This window comes from Phaenicophaeus curvirostris, chromosome 34 (assembly GCF_032191515.1).
Source record: "Phaenicophaeus curvirostris isolate KB17595 chromosome 34, BPBGC_Pcur_1.0, whole genome shotgun sequence".
NCBI lineage: Eukaryota > Metazoa > Chordata > Aves > Cuculiformes > Cuculidae > Phaenicophaeus > Phaenicophaeus curvirostris.
Window position 1 is genome coordinate 2617969 of NC_091425.1, and position 18699 is coordinate 2636667.

The window sequence follows — 18699 nt, forward strand, 5'->3', positions numbered from 1 at the left end:
ATGGAATTATTTGACGTTTTAACTATTGTTACATCAGTGATATCTGTCATGCCTGTGACAATCGTGACATCGATGACATCTGTGAAATCTGACATCTTTGATTATTGTGACATCAGTGATATATGTGATGTTTGTTTCATCTGTGAATGTTCTTACAACAGTGACATCCGTGACGCCTGTGACTATTGTGACATCAATGACATTTTTGAAATCTGTGATTGTTTTGACATTAGTGAAATTTGTGACGTGTTTTATCATTGTGACATTATTGACCTTTGAAATCTGTGACTATTGTGACATCAGTGACATTTGTGATGTCTGTGGTATCTGTGACTATAGTGACACAAGTGGAATCTATGTTGTCCGTAGCTGTTGTGACATCAGTGTCATCTATGTCCTCTGTGACATTTCTGACATCAGTTATATCCGTGAGATCTTTTACTATTGTGACATCAGTTTCATCTGTAACATCCATGATGATTGTGACATCAGTGCAACCTGTGACATCTGTGACGATTGTGGCATCAGTGACATTTGTGGCGACTGTGGCATCTCTGACTACTGTGACATCGGTGACATCTATGTCGTCTGTGATTATTGTGACATCAGTGATATCTCTGATGTCAGTGACGATTGTGACATCAGTGACATTTGTGAAGTCTGTGGCGATTTTGACATTAGTGAAATTTGTGACGTCTTTTACCATTGTTACATCAGTGGCATCAGTGGCATCAGTGAGTATTGTGGCAACATTGTCTTCTGTAAGATCTGTGACATCAGTGACATCAGTGAGTATTGTGGCAACATTGTCTTCTGTAAGATCTGTGACAATTTTCACACTAGTGTAATCTGTTACATTTGTGACTATTGTGGAATCAGTGACGTGTATTAGCTGTGGCATCTGTGTCTATTGTGACATAAGTGACATGTTTGTTGTGTGTGACTATTGTGACATCAGTGACATCTATGTCCTCTGTGACTTTTCTGACCTCAGTTACATCTTTGAGGTCTTTTACTGTTGTTACATCAGCTTCATCTGCAACATCTGTGATGATTGACATCAGTGTAGCCTATAACATCTGTGAAGTTCATGACATCAGTAACATCTGCGATGTCTTTGACTGTTGTGACATCAGTGATGTTTGTGATGATTTTGACATCAGTGACATCTTTGACATCTGTGATGTTAGTGACTACTGTGGCATCAGTGACATTTGTGAAGTCTCTGACCATTGTTATATTAGGGAAATTTTACGTCTTTTTGACATATTGTGACATCACGCCTGTGACTATTGTGACATCAGTGACATCTGTTATGTCGGACACTATTGTGACATCAGTGATATCTGTGATGTCTGTGACAATTGTGACATCGGAGACATCTGTGATGTCATTCACACTTTTGACATCACCGACAACTGTGAGGATTGTGACATCAGTGACATTTTTGGACGTCTGCGACTATTGTAACATCAGTGACATCTCTGTCATCTGTGACTTTTGTCACATCAGTGACATCGGTTATGTCTGTGATGTCAGTGACTATTTTAACATTAGAGAAATTTGTGACCTCTTTTACCATTATGATATCAGTGACATCTGTGACTATTCTGACATCAGTGATACCTGTAAAGCCTGTTAATATTGTGTCCTCAGTGTCCTTTCTAAAGTCAGTGTCGTCAGTGTCATCTGTGTCTATTTTGACATCATTGTCATTTATAATGTCTGTCTTGTCTGTGTCTATTGTGACATTTTAATTTATAATGTCTGTGTCATCTGTGTCTTCTGTGTTTATTGAGACATCATTGTCATTTTTACTGTCGGTGTCGTCTGTTATCTGTGTCTATTGTGACATCATTGTCATTTATAATGTCTGTCGTCTGTGTCTATTGTGACATCTTTGTCATTTATAATGTCTGTGCATATTGTGACATCACTGTCATTAATGTCTGTTTCTTCTGTGTCTATTGTGACATCATTGTCATTTAAAATGTCTGTGTCTGTGTTGTCTGTGTCTATTTTGATATCATTGTCATTTAAAATGTCTGTCGTCTGTGTCTATTGTTACAACATTGTCATTTATAATATGTCGCCTGTGTCTATTGTGACATCATTGTCATTTATAATGTCTGTGTAATCTGTGATGTCTTTGTTGTCTCCATCATCTGTTTCTATTGTGACATCATTTTCTTTTATACTGTGTCATCTGTGTCGTCTTTGTGGTCTCTGCTGTCTGTGTCTGTCGTGACATCATTGTAATTTCTAATTTCTGTCTTCTGTGTCGTCTGTGTCTATTGTGACATCATTGTCATTTATAACGTCTGTGTCGTCTGTGTCTATTGTGATATCTTTTTCTTTTATAATGTCTGTATCGTTTGTCTATTGTGACATCTTTGTCATTTATAACGTCTGTGTCATCTGTGTCTATTGTGACATCATTTCCATTTACAATATCAGTGTCATCTGTGTCAATTGTGACATCATTGTCATTCAAAATGTCTGTCGGCTGAGTCATCTGTCTCTATTTTGACATATTTGTCATTTATAATTTCTGTCGTCTGTTTCTATTGTAATATCATTCTCATTTATAATGTCTGTGTTGTCTCTGTCTATTGTGACATCATTTTCATTTATAAAGTCTGTGTCATCTGCGTCTATTATGACATCATTGTCATTTCTAATTTCTGTGTCGTCTGTGTCTATTTTGACCACGTCATCATTTAGAAGGTCTTTGTTGTCTGTCGTCTGAGTCTATTGTGATATCATTGTCATTTATAATATCTGTGTCGTCTGTGCCTATTGTGACATCATTGTCATTTGTAATGTCTGTGTTGTCTGTGTCTAAAGTGACATCACTGTCATTTACAATGTCTGTCTCGTCTGTGTCGTATGTGTCAATTGTGATGTCATTGTCATTTGTAATGTCTGTCATCTATGTATATTGTGACATCATTGTCGTGTGTAATGTCTGTGTCGTCTCTGTCATCTGTGCCTATTGTTACGTCATTGTCATTTAAAATGTTTGTGTCGTCTCTGTCGTCAGTGTCTATTGTGACATCATTGTCATTTCTAATGTCTGTCGGCTGTGTCATCTGTGTCTATTGTGACATCATTGTCGTTTATAATATCTGTGTCGTCTGTGTCAATAGTGACATCTTTGTCATTCATAATGTCTGTGTCATCTCTGTATTTTTTGACATATTTTTCATTTATAATGTCTGTGTCATCTATGTCGTCTGTTTCGTCTTTATCGTCTCTGTCTATTGTGACAACATTGTCATTTATAGTGTCTGTTTCGTCTGTGTTGTCTGTGTCTATTGTGACATCATAGTCATTTATAATGTCTGTGTCGTCTCTGTCTATTGTGACAACATTTCAATTTACAATGTCTGTGTCGTTTGTGTCATCTTTTTCAATTATGACATCATTGTCATTTATAATGTCTGTGTCATCTGTGTGTATTTTGACATCATTGTCATTAATTAAGTCTGTGTTGTCTTTGTCACCTGTGTCTATTTAGACATCATTGTCATTTTTAATATCTGTGTCATCTCTGTCTATTTTGACATCATTGTTGTTTATAGTGTCTGTGTCGGCTGAGTCGTCTCTGTCTATTGTGACATAATTGTGATTTATGTTTGTGTCGTCCGGGTCTATTTTGACATCATTTTCATTTATAATGTCTGTGTTATTTGTGTCTTCTGCATCTGTTGTAACATCATTGTCATTTATTATGTCTGTGTTGTCTTTGTCGCCTGTGTCTGTTTTGACATCTTTGTCATTTATAATGTCTGCGTCGTCTGTGTGTCGTCTGTGTCTATTGTGACATCATTGTCAATTATAATGTTTGTCATCTGTGTCGTCTGTGTCTATTGTGACAACATTGTCATTTACAATGTCTGTGTCATCTCTGTCATTTTTTACATAGTTTTCATTTATAATGTCTTTGTCGTCTGTGTCTTGTGATATCATTGTCATTTATAATATCTGTGTCATCTGTGACTTCTCTGTCTATTTTGACATCATTGTCATTTATAAATCTGTCATCTGTGTCACCTGTGTGTATTTTGAAATCATTTTAACTCATAATGTCTGTGTTGTCTGTGTCTATTTTGACACCAATATCATTTATAATGCCTTTGTCGTCTGTGTCATCTGTGTCTGTTGTGACGTTGTTGTAATTTATAATGTCTGTGTCATCTTTGTCGTCTGTGTCTATTGTGACATCATTGTCATTTATAATGTCTGTCGTCAGTGTCTAATGTGACATCATTGCCACTTATAATATCTGTGTCTTCTGTGTTGTCTTTGTCTATTGTGACATCATTATCATTTATTGTATCAGTGTCTTCTGTGTCGTCTCTCTCTATTTTGACAGCATTTTCATACCTGTGTCGTCTGTGTCTATTGTGAAATCTTTGTCGTTTATAATGTCTTTGTCATCTCTGACTATTGACATCATTGTCATATATAAAGTCTGTGTCGTTTGTGTGGTCTGTCTATTATTACATCATTGTCATTTTTAATGTCTGTGTCGTCTGTATCTATTGCGGCATCATTTTCATTTCTAATGGCTCTGTAGTCTGTGTCGTACGTCTCTATTGTCACATCATGGTCATTTAATGTGTCTGTGTCGTCTGTGTCTATTGTGACATCAATGTCATTTATAACGTCTGCATTGTCTCTGTCGTCTTTGTTTATTGTGACATTGTTGTCATTTATAATGACTGCGTCATCCGTGACGTCTGTGACTATTGTGACATCATTGTCATTTATAATATCTGTGTCGTCTATGGCTATTGTGGCATCTTTGTAATTTATATTGTCTGTGTGGCCTGTGTCGGCTGTGTCTATTGTGACATCATTTTAATGTATAATGTCTGCATCGTCTGTGTCTATTGTTACATCATTGTCATTTATACTGCCTGTGTCATCTGTTTCTATTTTGATATCATTGTCATTTATAATGTCTGTCGTCTGTGTCTATTGTGACATCATTTTTATTTATAATGTCTGCGTCTTCTGTGTCATCTGTGTTTATTGTGACATCATTGCCATTTATAATGTCATTGTCGTCTGTGTCCATTGTGACTTCATTGTCGTTAATAATGTCAGTGTCTTCTGTGTCTATTGTGACATCTTTGTCATTTATAATATCTGTGCCGTCTGTGTCATCTTTGTCGTCTGTGTCTATTTTGAAATCGTTGTCATTTATAATGTCTGTGTAGTCTGTCACTTCTGTGTCTATTTTGACAACATTGTCATTTATAAAGTCTAAGTCGTCTGTGTTGCCTGAGTGTTTTTTGACATCATTTTCACTTATAAAAACGGTGTCGTCTCTCTATTGTGACATCTGTAACATCTGTGTCGTCTGTGTCTACTGTGAAATCCTTGTCATTTATAATGTCTGTGCTGTTTGTGTCGTCTTTGTAGTCTGTGTCTATTGTGACATCGTTGTCATTTATAATGTCTGTGTCGGCTGAGTCATCATTGTCTATTGTGGCATCATTGTATTTTATAATGTCTGAGTTGACTGTTTTGTCTGTGTCTGTTGTGACATTGTCGTTTATAAAGTCTGTGTTGTCTGATTCTATTGTGTCATCATTGTCATTTAAAATGTCTGTGTCGTCTGTGTTATCTGTGTCTCTTGTGACATCATTGTCGTTTATAATGTCTGTGTCATCTGTGTCTGTTGTGGAATCATTGTCATATATAATGTGTGTCGTCTGTGTCTATTGTGACATCATTTTCATTTATAATGTCTTTATCATCTGTGTCTTCTGTGACATCTTTTACATTTACAAAGTATGTATCGTCTATGTCAGCTGTGTCATCTGTGTGTGTTGTGAAATCGTTGTCATTTATTATGCCTGTTTCGTCTGTGTCGTCTTTGTCTATTGTGACATCACTGTCATTTATATTGTCTGTGTCTTCTGTGTCATCAGTGTCTATTGTGACATCATTGTCTTTTAAAATGTCTGTCATCTGTGTCTAATATGACATCATTGTAACTTATCATGTCTGTGTCGTCGTTGTCGTATGTGTCTGTTGTGGCATTATTATCATTTTTAATGTAGGTGTCGTCTGTGTCTATTTTGACATCATTGTCATTTATAATATGTGTCGTCTGTGTCTATTGTGACATCATTGTCATGTCTGTGTCTATTGGGACATCATTGTCATTTCAAATGTCTGTTTCTTCTGTGTCTTCTGTGTGTATTATGACATCATTTTTATTTATAATGTCTGTGTAGACTGTGTCTTCAGTGTCTATTGTGACAAAATTTTCATTTATAATGTCTGAGTCACAGAATCACAGAATAACCAGGTTGGAAGAGACCCACCGGATAATCGAGTCCAACCGTTCCTATCAAACACTAAACCATATCCCTCAGCACCTCGTCCACCCGTGCCTTAAACACCTCCAGGGAAGGTGACTCTACCACCTCCCTGGGCAGCCTCTGCCAGTGCCCAATGACCCTTTTTGTAAAGAATTTTTTCCAACCCCAGCTCTCTTAGCCGCTCCTCATAAGGCCTGTTCTACAGCCCCCTCACCAGCTTTGTTGCTCTTCTCTGGACTCGTTCCAGAGCCTCAACTGTCGTCTGTGTCGTCTGTGTCGTCTGTGTCGTCTGTGTCGTCTGTGTCGTCTGTGTCGTCTGTGTCGTCTGTGTCGTCTGTGTCGTCTGTGTCGTCTGTGTCGTCTGTGTCGTCTGTGTCGTCTGTGTCGTCTGTGTCGTCTGTGTCGTCTGTGTCGTCTGTGTCGTCTGTGTCGTCTGTGTCGTCTGTGTCGTCTGTGTCGTCTGTGTCGTCTGTGTCGTCTGTGTCGTCTGTGTCGTCTGTGTCGTCTGTGTCGTCTGTGTCGTCTGTGTCGTCTGTGTCGTCTGTGTCGTCTGTGTCGTCTGTGTCGTCTGTGTCGTCTGTGTCGTCTGTGTCGTCTGTGTCGTCTGTGTCGTCTGTGTCGTCTGTGTCGTCTGTGTCGTCTGTGTCGTCTGTGACAGCATTGTCATTTATCCAGTCGTCTGTGTCGTCTGTGACAGCATTGTCATTTATCCAGTCGTCTGTGTCGTCTGTGACAGCATTGTCATTTATCCAGTCGTCTGTGTCGTCTGTGACAGCATTGTCATTTATCCAGTCGTCTGTGTCGTCTGTGACAGCATTGTCATTTATCCAGTCGTCTGTGTCGTCTGTGACAGCATTGTCATTTATCCAGTCGTCTGTGTCGTCTGTGACAGCATTGTCATTTATCCAGTCGTCTGTGTCGTCTGTGACAGCATTGTCATTTATCCAGTCGTCTGTGTCGTCTGTGACAGCATTGTCATTTATCCAGTCGTCTGTGTCGTCTGTGACAGCATTGTCATTTATCCAGTCGTCTGTGTCGTCTGTGACAGCATTGTCATTTATCCAGTCGTCTGTGTCGTCTGTGACAGCATTGTCATTTATCCAGTCGTCTGTGTCGTCTGTGACAGCATTGTCATTTATCCAGTCGTCTGTGTCGTCTGTGACAGCATTGTCATTTATCCAGTCGTCTGTGTCGTCTGTGACAGCATTGTCATTTATCCAGTCGTCTGTGTCGTCTGTGACAGCATTGTCATTTATCCAGTCGTCTGTGTCGTCTGTGACAGCATTGTCATTTATCCAGTCGTCCGTGTCGTCTGTGACAGCATTGTCATTTATCCAGTCGTCTGTGTCGTCTGTGACAGCATTGTCATTTATCCAGTCGTCTGTGTCGTCTGTGACAGCATTGTCATTTATCCAGTCGTCTGTGTCGTCTGTGACAGCATTGTCATTTATCCAGTCGTCTGTGTCGTCTGTGACAGCATTGTCATTTATCCAGTCGTCTGTGTCGTCTGTGACAGCATTGTCATTTATCCAGTCGTCCGTGTCGTCTGTGACAGCATTGTCATTTATCCAGTCGTCCGTGTCGTCTGTGACAGCATTGTCATTTATCCAGTCGTCCGTGTCGTCTGTGACAGCATTGTCATTTATCCAGTCGTCCGTGTCGTCTGTGACAGCATTGTCATTTATCCAGTCGTCCGTGTCGTCTGTGACAGCATTGTCATTTATCCAGTCGTCCGTGTCGTCTGTGACAGCATTGTCATTTATCCAGTCGTCCGTGTCGTCTGTGACAGCATTGTCATTTATCCAGTCGTCCGTGTCGTCTGTGACAGCATTGTCATTTATCCAGTCGTCCGTGTCGTCTGTGACAGCATTGTCATTTATCCAGTCGTCCGTGTCGTCTGTGACAGCATTGTCATTTATCCAGTCGTCCGTGTCGTCTGTGACAGCATTGTCATTTATCCAGTCGTCCGTGTCGTCTGTGACAGCATTGTCATTTATCCAGTCGTCCGTGTCGTCTGTGACAGCATTGTCATTTATCCAGTCGTCCGTGTCGTCTGTGACAGCATTGTCATTTATCCAGTCGTCCGTGTCGTCTGTGACAGCATTGTCATTTATCCAGTCGTCCGTGTCGTCTGTGACAGCATTGTCATTTATCCAGTCGTCCGTGTCGTCTGTGACAGCATTGTCATTTATCCAGTCGTCCGTGTCGTCTGTGACAGCATTGTCATTTATCCAGTCGTCCGTGTCTGTTGTGACAGCATTGTCATTTATCCAGTCGTCCGTGTCGTCTGTGACAGCATTGTCATTTATCCAGTCGTCCGTGTCGTCTGTGACAGCATTGTCATTTATCCAGTCGTCCGTGTCTGTTGTGACAGCATCGTCATCTATCATGTCTGTGTCGTCCGTGTCTGTTGTGACAGCATCGTCATCTATCATGTCTGTGTCGTCCGTGTCTGTTGTGACAGCATCGTCATCTATCATGTCTGTGTCGTCCGTGTCTGTTGTGACAGCATCGTCATCTATCATGTCTGTGTCGTCCGTGTCTGTTGTGACAGCATCGTCATCTATCATGTCTGTGTCGTCCGTGTCTGTTGTGACAGCATCGTCATCTATCATGTCTGTGTCGTCCGTGTCTGTTGTGACAGCATCGTCATCTATCATGTCTGTGTCGTCCGTGTCTGTTGTGACAGCATCGTCATCTATCATGTCTGTGTCGTCCGTGTCTGTTGTGACAGCATCGTCATCTATCATGTCTGTGTCGTCCGTGTCTGTTGTGACAGCATCGTCATCTATCATGTCTGTGTCGTCCGTGTCTGTTGTGACAGCATCGTCATCTATCATGTCTGTGTCGTCCGTGTCTGTTGTGACAGCATCGTCATCTATCATGTCTGTGTCGTCTGTGTAGTTTGTGTCTGTTGTGACAGCATCGTCATCTATCATGTCTGTGTCGTCTGTGTAGTTTGTGTCTGTTGTGACAGCATCGTCATTTATCCAGTCGTCTGTGTCGTCTGTGTAGTTTGTGTCTGTTGTGACAGCATCGTCATTTATCCAGTCGTCTGTGTCGTCTGTGTAGTTTGTCTGTTGTGACAGCATCGTCATCTATCATGTCTGTGTCGTCTGTGTAGTTTGTGTCTGTTGTGACAGCATTGTCATTTATCCAGTCGTCTGTCGTCTGTGTAGTTTGTGTCTGTTGTGACAGCATTGTCATTTATCCAGTCGTCTGTGTCGTCTGTACGTTCCGTGTCTGTTGTGACAGCATTGTCATCTATCATGTCTGTGTCGTCTGTACGTTCCGTGTCTGTTGTGACAGCATTGTCATCTATCATGTCTGTGTCGTCTGTGTAGTTTGTGTCTGTTGTGACAGCATTGTCATTTATCCAGTCGTCTGTCGTCTGTACGTTCCGTGTCTGTTGTGACAGCATTGTCATTTATCCAGTCGTCTCTGTCGTCTGTACGTTCCGTGTCTGTTGTGACAGCATTGTCATCTATCATGTCTGTGTCGTCTGTACGTTCCGTGTCTGTTGTGACAGCATTGTCATCTATCATGTCTGTGTCGTCTGTACGTTCCGTGTCTGTTGTGACAGCATTGTCATCTATCATGTCTGTGTCGTCTGTACGTTCCGTGTCTGTTGTGACAGCATTGTCATCTATCATGTCTGTGTCGTCTGTACGTTCCGTGTCTGTTGTGACAGCATTGTCATCTATCATGTCTCTGTCGTCTGTACGTTCCGTGTCTGTTGTGACAGCATTGTCATCTATCATGTCTGTGTCGTCTGTACGTTCCGTGTCTGTTGTGACAGCATTGTCATCTATCATGTCTGTGTCGTCTGTGTAGTTTGTGTCTGTTGTGACAGCATTGTCATCTATCATGTCTGTGTCGTCTGTGTAGTTTGTGTCTGTTGTGACAGCATTGTCATCTATCATGTCTGTGTCGTCTGTGTAGTTTGTGTCTGTTGTGACAGCATTGTCATCTATCATGTCTGTGTCGTCTGTGTAGTTTGTGTCTGTTGTGACAGCATTGTCATCTATCATGTCTATTTTTATGGTGACATCATACTCATATATAATGTCTGTGTCTTCTGTGTCGTCTTTGGCTATTGTGACATCATTGTAATTTTAATGTCATTGTCATCTGTGTCTACTGTGACATCATTAACATTTATAATGTCTGTTTTGTCTGTGTCGTTTTTGTCTATTGTGACATAATTGTCATTTATAATATCTGGGTCGTCAGTGTCTATTGTGACATCATTGTCATTTCTAATATCTGTGTAGCCTGTGTTGTCTGTGTCTGTTGTGACATTATTGTCCTTTCTAATATCTGTGTCGTCTGTGTCTATTGTGAAATCATTGTCACTTATAATGCCTGTGTCGTCATTGTTTATTCTGACGTCACTGTCATTTATAATATCTGGGTCGTCAGTGTCTATTGTGACATCATTGTCATTTATAATATCTGTGCCATCTGTGTCGTCTTTTATCGTCTGTCTGTGGTGACATCTTTGTCACTTATATTGTCTGTGTCGTCTGTGTCTATTGTGACATCACTGTCATTTATAATGTCTGTGTTCTGTCGTCCGTGTCTGTTCTGCAATCATTGTCATATATAATGTCTATGTCGTCTGTGTCTTTTGTGACATCTTTGTCATTTATAATGTCTGTGTCGTATGTGTTATCTGTGTCTGCTTTGACAACATGTTAATATATATTACCTGTGTCGTTTCTGTCGTCTTTGTCTATTGTGACATCATTGTCATTTATAATGTCTGTGTAGTCAGTGTCTATTGTGACATCATTGTCATTTTATATGTCTGTGACGTCTGTTTCGTCTGTGTCTTCTTTGTCTCTTCGGACATAATTGTCATTTATAATGTCTTTGTCTTCTGTGTCGTCTGTGTCTATTTTGACAACGTTTTCATATAGTATCTGTGTCGTCTGTGTCTATTGTGACATCATTGTCATTTATAATATCTGTGTTGTCTGTGTCGTCTCTGTCTATTTAGACATAGTTTTCATTTGTCTGTGTCGTCTGAGTCTATTGTGATATCATTGTCATCTATTATGTCTGTGTCATCTTTGTCTATTGTGACATCATTATAATTTATAATATCTGTGTCGTCTGTGTCTATTGTGATATCATTCTCATTCTTAATGTCAGCGTTGTCTGAGTTTATTGTGACATCTTTGTGATTTATCATGTCTGTGTCCTTTGTGTCTTTTGTGACATCATTGTATTTTAAAAAGTCTATTTCGTCTGTCTGTTGTGACATCATTGTCATTTATAATGTCTGTGTCGTCTGTGTCTATTGTGACATCATTTTCATGTATAATGTCTGTGTCTATTGTGACATTATTGTGATTTTGATCATTTATAATATCTTTGTTGTATGTCTTTTGTGTCTATTTTGACTTCTTTGTCATTTACAATGTTTGTGTCGTCTGTTTCGTCTGTTTCTATTGTGATATCATTGTCATTTATAATGACTGTCGTCTGTGTAATCTGTGTCTATTGTGTCTATTTTGACATATTTGTCATTTATGAAACCTGTGTCTAATGTGTCTTCTGTCTGTGTCGTCTGTGCCTATTATGACGTCATTGTCATTTATAACCTCAGGGTCGTCTATGCAGTCTGTGTCTATTGTGACATCATATTCATTTATAATATCTGTGTCGTCTGTGACATCTTTGTCTATTTTGACATCATTTTCATTTATAATATCTGTGTCGTCTGTGTCTATTTTGACATCATTTTCATATATCGTATCTGTGTCGTCTCTGTCGTCTGTGTCTACTGTGACATCATTCTCATTTATAATATCTGTGCCAACAGTGTCGTCTTTGTAGTCTGTGTCGTCTGTGTTTATTTTGACATCGTTGTTATATATAATGTATGTCTAGTCTGGTTCGTTTGTGTCTATTGTGACATCATTGTCATTTATAATATCTGTGTCGTCTGTGTCTATTGTGACATCATTGTCTTTCATAATGTCTGTGTCATCAGTGTCGTCTGTGTCATAAGAGTCGTCTTTGTCATCTGTGTCTATTTTGACATCATTTTCATTTCTAATGTCTGTGTCGTCTTTGTCTATTCTGACATCGTTGTAATTTATAGTGTCTAAGTCGTCTGTGTCGACCGTGTCTATTGTGACATCATAGTCATTCATAATGTCTGTGTCTATGGTGACATCTAAGTCATTTATAATGTCTGTTACTTCTGTGTCTATTGTGACATCTTTGTCATTTATAATGTCTGTGTCGTCAGAGTCTATTGTGACATCATTGTCACTGATAATGTCTGTGTCATCTGTGTTGTCTGTGTATGTTGTGACATCATTGTCATATATAATGTCTGTGTCGTCTGTGTTTATTGTGACATCATTTTCATTTATAAAGTCTGTCTCGTCTGTGTCTATTTTGGCATCATTTCCATTTATAATGGCTGTGTAGTCTGTGTCGTCTGTGTCGTATTTCTCTATTGTCACATCATGGTCATTTAAAATGTCTGTGTCGTCTGTGTCTATTTGGAGATATTTGTCATTTATAATCTCTGTGTCTTCTGTGTCGTCTGTCTATTGTGATGTCATTGTAATTTAAAATGACTGTGTCATCTGTGTCTTCTCTGTCTATTTAGACATCATTTTAATATACAATGTCTGTGTCGTCTATGTCTATTGTGACATCATTGTCATTTATAATGTCTGTGTCGTCTGTCTTCTGTGTCTGTTTTGTCATCATTGTCATTTATAATGTTTGTCTCGTCTGTGTCTTCTGTGTCTGTTGTTACATCATTGTCATATATAATGTCTGTGTTGTCTGTGTCTATTCTGACATCTTTGTCATTTATAATGTCTGAGTCGTCAGTGTCTATTGTGACATCATTGCCATTTATAATGTCTGTGTCTTCTGTGTTGTCTGTGTCTATTGTGACATCATTTTTATTTACAATGTCAGTGTCGTCTGTCATCTGTGTCAATTGTGACATAATTGTCATTTATAATATTTGTCAGCTGTGTTGTCTGTCTATTGTGACATCAATGTCATTTCTAATGTCTGTCTTCTGTGTCTTCTCTCTCGTCTGTGTCGTCTTTGTCTATTTAAACATAATTGTACTTTATAATGTCTGTGTCTTCTGTCTGTATTGTGACGCCATTTTCATTTATAATACCTGTGTCGTCTATGTCTATTGTGACAACAGATTTATTTATGTCTGTTTCATCTGTGTCTATTTTGACATGATTTTCATATATAATATCTGTGTCGTCTGTGTAGATTTTCTATTGTGACATCATTGTCATTTATAATATCTGTGCTGTGTATGACGTCTTTTTTTGTCTGTCGTCTGTTTCTGTTTTGACATCATTGTCGTTTATAATGTCTGTGTCGTCTGTGATGTCTGTGTCTCTTGTGACATCATTGTCATGTATTATGTCTGTGTCATCTGTGTTGATTTTGACATCATTTATATTTATAATTTCTGTGTCTTCTGTGTCTATATTGACCTCTTTGTCATTTAGTATGTCTACGTCGTCTGAGTCTATTGTGACTTCATTATCATTTATGTTTGTGTCGTCTCTGTCTATTTTGACATAGTTGTCATTTATAATGTCTGTGTTGTCTGTGTCTATTGTGACATCATGTTCATGTTTAGTGTCTGTGTCGTCTATGCCTTCTTTGTTGTCTGTGCCTATTGTGACATCATTGTTATTTATAATGTCTGTGTCTTCTGTGTCTGTTTTGACAGCATTGTCATTTAATAAATCTGTGTCGTCTGTGTCGCCTGTGTGTATTTTGACATTATCATTGTTAATGTCTTTGTCATTTGTGTCATCTGTGTCTATTTTTTTGCATCTTTGTCATTTATAATGTCTGTGTCCTTTGTGACATCACTGTCATTTATAATGTCTCTGGTTTTATGTCGTCTTTGTCTATTCTGGTATCGTTGTCATTTATAATATATGTCTTCTGTGTTGTCTGTGTCTATTGTGACATATTTGTCATTTATAATGTCTGTGTCTATTGATACATCTTTGTCATTTATAATATCTGTGTCGTCTGTGTCTATTGTGACATCATGGTCGTTTATAATGTCTGTGTCGTCTGTGTCTGTTGTGACATCATTGTCATTTATAATGTTTGGGTTGTCTCTTTTGTCTGTGTCGTCTTTGTATATTGTGACATAATTGTCAGTTATAATGTCAGTGTAGTCTGTGTCGTCAGTGTCGTCTGTGTCTATTGTGACATCATTGTCATTTATAATGTGTGTGTCGTCTGTGCCTGTTGTGACATCATTGTGAATTATAATGTCTGGGTTGTCTCTGTCGTCTGTGTCTATTGTGACATCCTTGTCATATATAATGTCTGTGTCGCCTGTGTCTTTTGTGACATCATTGTCCTTTATAATATCTGTGTAGCCTGTGTCATCTTTGTCTGTTGTGACATCATTGTCATTTAAAATGTCTGTGTTGTCTGTGTCTATTTTGACATCATTGTCATTTATAATGTTTGTCCTCTGTCTATTGTGTTATCTTTGTAATTTATGTCAGTGTTGTCTGTGTCTGTTGTGACATCATTATAATTTATAATGTCTCAGTCGTCTGTGTAGTTTGTCTGTTGTGACATCTTTGTCATTTATAATGTCTGTGTCGTCTGTGTCTGTTGTGACATCATTGTCATTTATAATGTCTGTCGTTAGTGTCGTCTGTGTCTATTGTGACATTATAGTAATTTAAAATGTCTGTTTTGTCTGTATCTATATTTACATCATTGTCATTTATAATATCTGTGTCTACTGTGTCATCTGCGTCTATTGTGACATCATTGTCATTCATAATGAATGTGTCGTTTGTGTCGACTGTGTCTATTGTGGCATCGATTTCATTAATAATGTCTGTGTCGTCTCTGTCATCTTTGTCTATTGTGACATCATTGTCATTTATAGTGTCTGGGTCGTTTGTGTCTATTTTTACATCACTGTCATTTATACACTCTGCGTTGTCTGTGTCCTCTGAGTCTACATTAGACATCAGTTTCATTTAAAAAGTCTGTGTCGTCTGTGTCGTCTGTCTCTCTTGTGACATCATTGTCATTAAAATGTCTGTCGTCTGTCTCAGATGAGTCCATTGTGACATCAATGTCATTTATAATGTCTGTGTCGGCTGTGTCTATTGTGATATCATTGTCATTTATAACGTCTCTGTAGTCTGTGTCGTCTGTGTCTAGTGTGACATCATTGTCACTTGTAATATCTTTGACGTCTGTGTTGTCTGTGACATCATTGTCATTAATAATGTCTGTGTCGTCTGTGTCTTCTGTGTCTATTGTGACAACATTTTCATTTATTGTCTGTGTCATCTGTTTCATCTTTGTCTATTGTGATATCCTTGTCATTAATAATGTTTGTGTCTTCTCTGTCTGTTGTGAAAACATTGTAATTTATAATGTCTGTCTTTTGTGACATCATTTTCATTTAAAATGTCTGTCCTCTGTGTCGTCTGTGTCTATTGTGACGTCATTGTAATTTATAATGTCTGTAGTCTTTGTCATCTCTCTCTATTGTGGCATCATTGTCATTTTTAATGTGTCATCTGTGTCATCTGTGTAACCTGTGTTTTTTATGGTATCATTGTCATTTATAATATCTGTCGTCTGCGTCTATTGTGACATCACTGTAATTTATAATGTCTGTGTTGTCTGTGGCTTCTCTGACATCATTTTCAATTATAATGTCTATGTCGTCTGTATCTACTGTGACATCATTGTCATTTATAATGCCTGTTGTCTGTGTTGTCTGTTTCGTCTGTGTCGTCAGAGTCTATTATGATACTGTCATTTATAAAATCTGAGTCATCTGTGTCGTCTGATTCTATTGTGACATCATTGTCATGTATAATGTCTGTATCATCTGTGTCCTCTGTGTCTATTGAGAAATCATTGTCATACATAATGTCTGTGTCTGTTCCATCTGTGTCTATTGTGACATCATTGCCATTTATTATGTCTGTGTCTATTGCGACTTCATTGTCAATTATAAAGTCTCTGTCGCCTGTGTCGTCTGTGTGTATTGTGGCATCATTGTAATTTATAATGTCTGTGTCGTCTGTCCCCTCTGTGTCCATTTTGACATCATTTTAATTTATAATATCTGTGTCGTCTGGGTCTTCTGTGTCGTTTGTGTCTTTTTTGGCGGCTGTGTCGTCTGAATCTATAGTGACATCCTTGTCACTTATGATGTCTGTGTTGTCCGTGTTTATTATGACATCATATTAATTTATAATGTCTGTGTCGTCTGTGTCATTTTTGTCTATTGTGACATCATTGTCATAAATTTCTGTGTCGTCTGTTTCTATTGTGACATTTTCATTTATAATGTCTGTCATCTGTGTTGTCTGTGTCTATTGTGACATCTTTGTCATTTTTAATGTCTGTGTCATCTGTGTGGTCTCTGTCTTCTGTGTCTATTGTAATATCATTGTCATTTATAATGTCTGTGTCGTCTGTGTCTATTTTGACATCATTTTCATTTATAATGTCAGTGTCGTCTGTCGTCTGTCTTCTGAGTCTATTGTGACATCATTGTCATTTATAATGTCTGTGTCGTCTGTATCTTCTGTGTCGTCTGTGTCTATTGTGACAACTATATCTTTTATAATGTCTGTGTGGTCTGTGTCATCTGTGTCTATTGTCACATCATTATCATTTATAATGTCTGTTGAGGAGAACTATTAGACATTCTGGGGGCCTGAAAGGGTCAAAGACAGAATAATGAAAGCCAAGAGCCTGGAGAGCAATATTCTGTCTGTTGACTGTTGACTGTCGTCTCTGCCGTCTGTGTCTATTGTGACATCATTGTCATTTATAATGTCTGTGTCATCTGTGTCTTCTATGTCTATTGTGACATCATTTTCATTTATTTCTGAGTCATCTGTGTTTATTGTGATATCATTGTCATTTCTAAAGTCTGTGTCGTCTTTGTCGTCTCTATCTTCTGTATCTGTTATGACATCATTTTCATTTTTAATATCTGTGTCGTCTGTGTCATCTGTGTCTATTCTGACATCATTATCATTTATAATATCTGTGTTGTCTGGTTCATCTGTGTTATCTGTGTCTATTGTAGTTGAGAAATACAATCACCTTCTAAAAACTCAAATTAATAAACTAAAAAGGGGGACATGGGGAATAAAGGATACCCCATTTTCCTTATTATCACATGCTTATTTGTTCTGAATTTTTTAACATTGGATGAAGATGGTCAGTCTGCTGCTGACAGACATTGGGATTATAAAAATAACAATAAGCCTGAGATATATTGGAAAGATCCAATGGATGGAAAAGTACGTGGTCCTGATCCGGTACTAATCTGGGGCAGAGGGTATGTTTGTGTTTTTCCAACAGATGAAACCTCACCCCGGTGGATTCCGGAACGGTGCGTCCGACGTGCCAAAAACAAAAATGGGAAAGCTGCGGAGACGAATGCAAAGACTGTCGTTGAGCAGAGACTGGGAGACGAGGATCCGGTTGGTAGCAATGCTGCTGAGCACCCTATGGCTGATGCAACACGGATGTAAGGCAGAAACATATTGGGCTTTTGTCCCCAATCCTCCTGTTATCCATCCAGTCACATGGGAAGAACCAGTGGACATACCTGTGTACAATAATCAGACTATATTTATGGGATAATATTCTGATAAACATATTATGGCCTTTTCAGCAAACTTTAACTTTTCTGGAAAAATAGATGGAAATCCAATGTGTTTTCAAACTAATTGTACTGAATTATTGTGTGAAGAAGTGATTGTTCAGCATGATTGGGATACTAATGTTGTGTTGGCAGGGATTCATTGGGCTTTAGATTTTTATTATCCGAATCTTACGAATGGAAGTAAAGGTTCTGGAGTACCCCCGCCGCATATTCCCCCATGTCGAAATTTATCTCCTCCACAGATGGATTTTGCACCATCTTGGAGAGTGTGTCACGCTAATGAAACAACGTGTTCAAATACATCTCTATGTGACTGGAATATAATTAATAAACAATTGCGGCCAATAAATCTAGTTTCTGGAATATGGACAAAAAATAATCGTACATTCTATTCTAATTTATGGAAGGCTGTTGCCGCCATGGGAAAAGTTAAGGCAAAAAAACTAAATATTACATGGACTCAAATAGGATCGGTATGGGCAATGAGAGAGACACAAAATGTCACTGAGTTTTATATGCGGGCTTGTGTTCCAGAACCTTATGCGTTCCTAAGTGGAATGTTGACCATTATTAATAATACAGTTAATTGTACCAACTGTCAAATTTCCAATTGCATAAACAGCACTAGTGATTCTTTCTTATTGGTAAAACAGCCTG

General features: G+C 38.5%; 1 protein-coding gene across 1 annotated transcript; it reads right to left on the minus strand.

Annotated features, from left to right (window-relative positions):
• Positions 1-265: 265 nt before the first annotated feature.
• On the minus strand, positions 266-8776 carry LOC138732656 (cysteine-rich, acidic integral membrane protein-like). The gene is made up of 2 exons (XM_069879297.1): positions 8519-8776; positions 266-907 (listed from the first exon to the last, which is right to left on the minus strand). Exons 1-2 carry the CDS (start codon positions 8774-8776, stop codon positions 266-268), a joined length of 900 nt encoding a protein of 299 aa, XP_069735398.1.
• Between the last annotated feature and the right edge of the window lie 9923 nt (positions 8777-18699).

Bases quoted from the DNA above. Each gene is read 5' to 3' on its own strand.
- LOC138732656 (XM_069879297.1), bottom strand. From the start codon at position 8,776: ATGATAGATGACGATGCTGTCACAACAGACACGGACGACACAGACATG. The intron at 908-8,518 runs GTCACAGACGAC...ATGTCACAATAG, and splicing joins ACTGGATAAATGACAATGCT to ACACAGATGCCACAGCTAAT.